This window comes from Morone saxatilis, unplaced genomic scaffold (genome assembly GCF_004916995.1).
Source record: "Morone saxatilis isolate NCDOM2014 unplaced genomic scaffold, NCSU_SB_2.0 Contig20, whole genome shotgun sequence".
Taxonomy (NCBI): Eukaryota; Metazoa; Chordata; class Actinopteri; family Moronidae; genus Morone; species Morone saxatilis.
The window spans coordinates 6,053,203-6,062,496 of NW_023339763.1; the positions used below are offsets into that span (position 1 = coordinate 6,053,203).

General features: G+C 41.3%; 1 protein-coding gene across 1 annotated transcript in view; it reads left to right on the top strand.

Moving 5' to 3' along the window:
- The first annotated feature begins 2,505 nt into the window (after positions 1-2,505).
- The window catches only part of arl10 (ADP-ribosylation factor-like 10), a 15,498-nt gene continuing 8,709 nt past the window's right edge, over positions 2,506-9,294 (top strand). The window contains exons 1-2 of the mRNA XM_035666806.1: positions 2,506-2,808; positions 8,960-9,143. Of these exons, the coding sequence (XP_035522699.1) occupies positions 2,671-2,808; positions 8,960-9,143 (322 nt within the window). The 5' untranslated portion in view covers positions 2,506-2,670. The remainder of the gene's footprint in view (positions 2,809-8,959; positions 9,144-9,294) is intronic.

Consider the following 9,294-nt stretch of genomic DNA (forward strand, 5'->3'; position numbering starts at 1 on the left):
TGGCTGCTATGACGACCCAATTTCGCTTCGGGGATTAATAAAGTCTATCTATCTATCTATCTATCTATCTATCTATCTAGTCTACATTTACTCAAGTATTTTTAGGTTACTTGAGTCTATGCTGTAGACTTCTACCCAACTAGATATCTCAGAAGGAAATATTGTGCTTTTACTACATTTATTTCACACAATTATTCTGTATATTAAGATTTTACAGACAAAAATCAATCAAATTTTAACTTAAAAATTAAAATATGGTGCATAGTTATTTGGATATAACTACCAGGAAATAAAGTTGCACAGTCTTACTACTAAATGTACCTTTTTACTTGAGTATTGGTACCCTGTGAATGTGCTCTCTCTGTGCAGCTTCAATGGCCTGAGTCAGAAACCACAGGTGATCAGGTTCTCTGGTAGCTCATCTGGTAGAGCTGTACCGCATTGAGAGTCTTGCTCACCGCCCATGCTCTCGATTCCCACCTGTGCCTCAGCTGCCGTTTCACCATCTCTCTCTCTCTCCCTTCCCTGTGTATCTTAAGCTGTCTAAACTATAATACAGAACAGAAATATATAAAAAGGACTGGACTGCAGATGGAGCACTTCTCTTCACTCTCTCCTCCTGATGGATGGACTCAATCCTCACTGTGATCTGACAGCTCGGCGGTTCAACGCTGTTTATCCTGCGAGTTGATGAAGGGGATCCAGCTCATGTGTTTCAAATATAGATATTACATTTCATCTGTTGATGTGCCGCTGACATCCCTCTACTCACCGGCGAACCGGCGGCGGGCGGGGCGCTCCTGGTGCCTTCAACTCATATCGGAAATATCAAAGATTTGTTCTTCAGGCTCGAATGAGCCCACAAAATTCACAATTAACCCCTAACTATGATGGGTTTTTTTTATTTACCGACGTTTCAGAGTACTGTTATGTTGAAAATTAGCCAAAGGTTTGCATATTTTTGTTTACTTACTGAATCAGATTACACCATGCGCCTAACGTGAATGTAACGCTGTCCTCTATGTATCTGCTTCCTTCCCTGTAAAACTGAAACATATAGCTACAACTGAACCATCTCAGGATTCAGACAGTCACCTTTCAGGGATGTCCCAGCTGGTATTTCCCCTTCCTCTCTGGGATGTGGCCAGCCGCAGGTTAAGGACCCAAGGTCACGTCTTTGGTAATATTTTCAGGATATTTTGGCTCTTACATTACTATTACATAACATGATCATTGTATTATTTCAAACTAAATATCTTAAAATCTGATTATTTATAGGCAAGAAACTGAATAATTGAATGTGTTCCGGCAGAATCACAATGTAAATGGCTTTGAGACAACATTTAAACATTACTGAAGGGTGATTTTTTTTTTTACAGCTAATATAAACAGTTCATTTATGATAAAATATCAGATTTAGGGATTTTTAAAGGAACAATAAGACGAGTTTACAGAGTTAAGTTGGTGGCTAGTCCATAACTTCATAGCTGGATGGGTGGGCTTCTGCTGGGGCAATTTGGACTCATGAGAAGCCCTGGTACCATCTGACCACATTGAACTATTACAACTCATAATAAGCATCGTTTGTTTTAAACTGTGGAAAACAAGATCTGCCATGATCATGGCAGAATATTATAGACAGTAAGACTGTAACTAAACAAATAATCACTGAACTTCGGAGGAGGAAAACCCTGGTCAAAAATGCAGCTCTTCCCATGGGACATTCTTGGCTTATAATACAGCACTTCAACATTGAACTCCTTTGGACTCTCTGACTGTATCCACTTTATACATATTTACTGATGCACTTTATTCATACACCACTAAATTTCTCTGACAGCTTTAGTTACTTTTCAGATTCCATTTTTTCCATGGCCTTCCTTTCCAATGAAAAACATTTGTTGATTTAGATTTTTTCTGATAAACTGAAGAATGAAGTGTTCCTTTATGGGTTGGAAAAAATATTCTACTTCTTAAGCTGAATAAACTATTTTAAGTCCTCTTGGATTAGCTGGAAAGTGCATTGTCACAAAGCTGAAACCTGGGCTGTTTTTCTGAGCACAGGAAAAGTTGACTTTTTTAGAAATACGTTGCTCTCACAGTGACAAATATCAGTTAACAGTATATAAAGTATCTTAAATTAGCTCTGCAGATGTAAAATGCAACATACACATTAATGCAGCTGTAATATTAATCCAAAAACATCATATATAATAATTAAACACTGAGAGGGGCCATTTTACTGAGTGATTTGAAAGGCTATACTGTAAATAAATGTTGCTGATAATACCTACATATATAAGTAAGTAAGTTAGGGGTTTTTACTTGTAATAGAGTACTTTCACAGAGTGGTATTCGTACTTCTACTTAAGCAAAAGATCTGAATACCTCCCCCCAACACTGACACACGCATCTGATCATGCTCGAAGCAGCCTTTCCGGATGAGCGGCGGACTTTACAAGCAGCACCTGAACGCAGCATTTCCCCTCTTGCGAGTCTCGAAACAAAAACAAGCGGAGCGAGCTCGGTCACATGTAGAGCGAGCAGCGGCAGCAGAGCAGGAGGAAGGAGAAGGAAGCCGCACTTGGTCTGAACACTGTCGGAGTGTAGGAAGCAGTGAAACCCGCTCCAGGTTCTCCGGTTCCAGTCGCCGATCGGTGCCCTCCACATATGGTTCTCCTCCGGCACATCTCCATCGCCCTGACCGCCGCCGTGGCTGCCCTGGGCTCCGCTCTCTTCATCGCCTTGAACTTCTTCTACAAGAGGCGAATATGGTCACCACAGGCAGAGTACTGCACGATCAAAGAGGTGAGCGAGAGAGGGTTAATAATTGTTTTACATCAATAAATACACCTTGTTTTATTTTCTGACATAACTATCTAACTTGGACGGGAAGAGACTGATATTACATGTGACATATTTATTACATGTGACAAACTGGATGAAGAAATCACTGCAGAATTATGATGAATATAACTGAGGTGATGAGGAGGAGGAGGAGGATGAAGATGGGATGGGTAGGATGCTTGGTGAATGCATGACAGTGGTTGTGATGGAGTTAATATGCAAAAGATGTGAATGGCGAGAATGATGCTGATGAAGAAGAGGAGGAGGAGGATGCTTGATGATTAACAGACACGCTAATGGGGGAGATGATGATGAAGATGATGGTGGCACTGATCAAAAAGATTTAAATAGTGAGAATGATGATGATGAAGATGTAGATGATGCATGAATGATTGCAGTGGGGGTGATGATGAAGATGGTTTCGATGCCAGTGTTAAAGATGATGATGACAGTTGATCTGAAAGAAGAAGATTTGAGATACGAAATGGATGATGAAGATTGTGGATTTGATGAGATGATGGTGATGAATGTGGTGGTGGTGATGACGAAGAAGAGGTTGGTGGTGAATATGGTAGGTAGAATGATGAAGGTAAAGGTGACACTGGACGATGATGAGGATGGTGTTGATGGTTTTGATGATGAAGAGGGTGATGTCACAAGAATAATGTCAATGGTGATGATGATGACACTGACAAAGGTGACTGCGGAGATGAAGATCGTGATGATGAGGAGGATGGTGACGATGAGGACGACAAAGAAAAAGACAAAGGGTCGATGGCGTTGGAGAAGAATATGAAGATGTTCAAGGTGTAGCAGTGGCGATAACGATGATGATGATGATGGTAGTGATGACACTGATGATGAAGATGATGGTGGTGATGAAGGATGAAGGAGGACAGAGAAGAAGAGGAACATGAAGATGACAAAGCATATGAAAAGAATGACATAGCAGTGTTGATAGTGATGAGGATGTCATTGATGATGAAGATGATGGTTTTGATGATGAGGACGGTAAAGGTGATGGTACAGATGATGATGGTGATGAAGAAAAAAAAGATGTGGCAGCAGTGGCTTTAATGGTGAGGAGGATGATGTCATCACGACGATGAAGACAATAATGTTAAACAGCAGGCGATGATGACAAAGGTGACGGAGGTGATGAAGAATGCGAAAATGAAACGACGATCATACGCTGATGATGATGGTGATGATGAAGACTGACAGAGACAGCGTGCCAAGGAGACTGGTGATGAAGAAGAATGTGAAGATGGCGATGAAGATGTGAAGAAATGACGTAGCAGTGTCGCCAACGATGAAGATTGCATTGATGACGCTGATGATGAAGATGATGGTTTGGACGTTGCCGCTGATGAGGAGGAGGGTACGTGACGAACAGAAAGATTTTAGTAAATGAAATAGGTGACGATGATGAAGATGAGGCCGACAAAGCAAAATCTAACAAACAGGTAGATGGCGTTGGAGAAGAAGAAGGCGAAGATGTCTCAATCTCCTGCAGACAGACAGAAAGCAGACAGACAGAAGCAGCCAGGTGACTGAGGGTCTTAATGAAGGATTCTTTAATGGAGCACTACAGCTGCAGCCGGAATCTCTTAATAAAATCTATTTGCATGTCTCTAATCTTGTTTCCTACATTCAATCAGCAGCAGCCTGTAATAGGCTTAGCCTGCTTTATCTGGCTCAGCCTGTCTTTAGAGGATAATGTTGTCAGTGTCTGCCAGCCGCTCGCTGCAGCGGGGACGTAAATGTTTTCATCCCCGGAGTCTACCAAGATGTATTGTAATCACGTCTTCGGCTTCGGAAAGCAGAGGGCGGAGGGGGGGTTGACAAACAGCGTGTTTTTGACCTCGGGGAGTTTCATCAGGTGGGAGGGCTGCACATGCTCATTTACAGAGCAACCACTGAAACAGGAGGAAAAACATTCAGTGGCTCAGTGAACTGTACATGCGGCATCCACAGGCCACAGACCAACTATTAGGATCTATCTTCGCTGTCTGGCTCCATTTAGATGTTTGTGTTTTGTTATTTCTGCAGCTGCATGCGCAAACGTAGATGGCTTGGCATCAAGTCGAGACTTCAGCAGCAGTTACAGTAGAGTTTAAACGTATAATCTTTAAGGTCTTCAACCACGTTTTTGATATTTGTCTTTGGATTGCCTCTTCATATAGCAGCTTTTTTTGTCAGGGTTTTATCACACCTGAAACAAAGACCCCCTCCACTAACATCATAAAAGATTAATACACTTCTATGAAATAAAACATTAATATTCAGGGAAAGAGAGCAGAGGTGATACTTCGCTCATCAAAAGCCAGATATAGAATAAGTGGCTGTTGTTTTGGCCATGAAGTTGGGGGACTTGCGAAAGACAGATTTGAATAAGAATGACTAAAATCAAAGAGGTCTGGATATCTTGACTTTTTTTTTGTCCCTGGTGTTGGTTAAGCTCCGAAACCACAGCTCCTACACTTCCCATAATGCAATCTATCTTTCTTTCATCTGATCTTTGCTGCCTGGGGCCCACGTCTTTTAATCTTTACACTCCCAGCATGTTCCCAGTTTCTGTTAATGAATTTACGCTCCAAGCTGAGATAACCACGATGACATCACTATGACCTCACCAGGGTCAGTTTGTTGGACTTCCACAAGAGCTACAAAGACATTATACAACCTGAGTCAGTCCACCTACCAATAAATACACCCAAAAACACCTCTAAAGCTCACTTAATAACACGTTGTATCTTGTTTGACAAATGACAGTTTGTGGCTTTAGGGGAGGTTTTGTGCTGGAACTATTTCTTGTCGAACAACAGTTGGTGCACTGACTTTGTTCAGTATTTTGAAGTCTCGCCTTGCCGGTGCGGTTGTTTGGATTGGTACCATCGTGCCTGTAAAGAGATCGAAACCTGTTCTCAGCGTCTGCACTATAGCCAGGGATGCCGCACAGAAGTGCTGGGCAGATGAATACACTGCTGTTCAGTAGGAAATAAAGTAGCGCACAGATTAAACAAACGTGATATAGCATAAATCAATCAGTGAGCTTTAGAGGTGTTTGTGGGTGTATTTTTGGACTTTGGACAGAGACAGGCTAGTGTTTCCCCCTGCCTCCAGTCTTTATGCTATGCTATGCTAAGCTAAGCTAACCACATCCTTACTCCGGCTCCATACTTAACACAAAGACATAATTGATATCCATCGTTTATTGCCTGTTTGATTACTCAGTAAACTCTTGATTGTAACTTAAAAAAAAAGACTCTTCTCTCTACTCTTGTTAATACCACGTTAGCGCTATCGCTCCTGCTGCTTAAACACCTACCGCTGAATGCAGCAAGCTCAAGCTGGTTATCTGTGGGTGGATGAAAGGCCTTCAGGGTAATGTAGCAATTTATTAACTGAAGTCGAAACAGACAAGGTAAATCACAACATTTAATCACAGAAGAACTGCTGGACTGATGATATGTGACAGTATTAGAGGATCATAGTTTCCGTCACCTCTCTGTTCTGTAAAATACAGCTCTACTACTTAGTGCTGCTGGCGAGCTGGCTTTAATGCTTCTGTGTTTAAAAGCCAGTGCGTTGCTCAAGTGTCCTTAAGCAAGACGTTAAATTCCTGTCAGATCCAGCAGATCTTCAGTTGACCTGGGGTTTTTTTCTCCCCCGTGGAAAAAAAAAAATCAATACAGTATCACTGCCTTTTTATAAAGAAAAATGGCCAAACCGACAGATCTGAGTTTAAAATCTAAAAGAAGAAGTCAGTGAAATATTTAAACTGACAAAGGGGACAGGAGATAAATGGGCAATGCGCTGGCTTGATTTAAAAAATGTCAGATCCATTTATTAACCAAAGAAATGTCACAGATTTAAAAAAGAAAACAACAATGCTGAATGCTTTGTTGTCATATACCTTGGACAAACATCTCCTGTATAATCTCGAAGATCCAATCCAATGACTGGAGCAAGTTTTCAAGAACTGACCACTTTGGACAAAGTCTGTGCTGAAAAAACGAAGACAAAGTGGTACAAGCTCTGCAGCCTCAGCAGCTACAGAGCTGCTTGACGCTGTCAGGGTTTGAGGTTTGTTTCCCAACGGACTGCATAAGCGAGAAATACAGGCGGCAAAGCAACTGTGTTTATCTGATGATACTTTTACCCAGCAACACCAGTTAGGGATTACAGCCAGAAACATATCAAACAAAACTGAATTCATCACCAAAATATCTCCATCACACCTCTTTCTGACAATTGCAGGGTAGGGCAGCTGTGGTGCAGGTTTATGTGTCAAGGATTCTACTTAGTGCTGAGACTGAGGGTATACTTCGGAAAATGATCTAAACTTCTCTTGAAGCCTTGATCCTCCTTCAACAAAGGGAAGTAAAGTGTGATATTTTTTAATAAGAAAGCTAAAACGGCATCTCCAAAAGGGCTCATATGAATTGCTAATTAACCTCTACAGAACCGCATCCGCACATCAGCACACGGCATGAATAAAGACTAACCTTGTGTGACTTTTAAAAGGAGATGAGTGACGTGCGCAGGGCCTCAGAGGGATCGTGGTGTCTCAGGTGCAAAGAGAGCATGGAGGTTTGAATCCAGCTGCTAACCTTTACTGTGTCAGCTGCTTGTCTTTTTACAGATGCAGGCGGCTCAGTGGAAGACAAGTACTCTCCTTCTCTGAATGTTCTCTCAAATCTGACCTAAATATGCTGTAATAAAGAGGATTGCTATGATGGTGCTCCATCTTTTATTAAAGTAGAATATCATGAGTTCTCCCTCTAGAGGTTTGTGGAAGCTGTCTCATTTTCTGAACATTATGAAGTGCCTTTTGAAGTGCACACCGTGGGTCAAATCCCAAATGTCCACAGCATTCAGTTTGATACATAATGATGAGCTAATCATGAAGCTGATAGATAATTGGTGCTTGGTAATCTGTGAAAAGTACCTGAATCTGGTTTTATACTATCAGGGCTGCAAATAATGGTTGTTATCTATGAAATGGTAGAACTTGCCCATTGCAGAGGCCACAGTGATATGTTCAAATTAGTTTGTCTGACCAAAACAAGTATATTCAATTTACAATGGTATGAAACAGAGAAAAACAGTAAATCTTCACATTTGAGAGGCAGAAACCAGAGAATGTCTTAGAATATTATCAATATTGTTGTGGTGATCAACTAATCAAATAATCGATTTATCGTTTCAGCACCAAGTACAATCATCCACTTTTCTTACATGTCCCATGTTCAAATGGCAGTCCTGAAATCTGTGGTTATGGTGTTCAGTATTCGTCTGCATACATTGATAGCTGTATATATATGCGAATACACCAACATATCGTCTGTGTAAATGTCTCTCGGATGTTATGAGGTTGGCATGAAAATGAGCAGGTTAAAAGGAAAGGCATGAAATTTAAACAGGACGAATAGACGAGTTTGTAACCTACGTCAGTTCTTCGAGCTAAATGGTAACATCAGCATGCTAACATGCTCACAGTGACAATGCTAACATGCTGATGTTAAGCAGTTATAATGTTAACCCTCGTACTTTAATGTGTAAAGACGCTAACATTTGTTAAATAGCAATAGAGTGCTGCAGGAATGAGTCCTAAAACCCGGAACTGAGATAGCATTGTAGCACGTCCGGTGCCCTCGCCTTGGAGTCAACGGGTTTATTAGTATATAGTAATATATATATATATATAGTAATGCAACCTTGGTGTAGTTCGTTTATAGACTCGGGTCCCACCGTTTTTTTGTAGAGGAACCAGGATGATGCTAATTTACGGATTGGCCTACAAAAATACGTCATTGCTGTGGCACTCTATAAATACAAAGTACAGCTGAGGCTTATGGGAATGATGGTGAATTTGAATTTCAGACAACCCAAACTTTATGTTCCATTGTGTTCAGATTATGATTTGGTTGATAGGACATAATGTACGTCAAAACATTTACACTATTAATTATATAACCTCACTAGTCTTAAAACTGAGCACATAACCTCATTCAGTGTTGAATAAATTATGCGTTTTTAATTTTTGCCTCCAGTCTGCATTTCTGAACATTTCTGGACTGTGATCGTCTTTGTTCTCTGCCTGCAGGAGGAAGAAGAGCGTGGGAAGCGTCAGGTCCTGGTCCTAGGTCTAGACGGGGCCGGGAAGAGCAGCATGTTGCAGGGTTTGACTCCCGGGGAGTCAGCGGCTAAGAGAGGCCGCTGCCGGCCCACCCGTGGCTTCAACTTCATGAGCCTCAACGCCCCCGCCTGTCAGTTCGACTTCCTGGAGAGTAAGACTCTTTTTATTCCTCGAATCAAACACTACGGGATCTGTGTGTGGACTCAAGAAGGCATTTATGTTTCATCAAACAGCCTGAAGTGATGAATTGGTGGAAGCTTTTATCCCTGTCTTCAGTACAGTTGACATTTGTTTCATTAAAC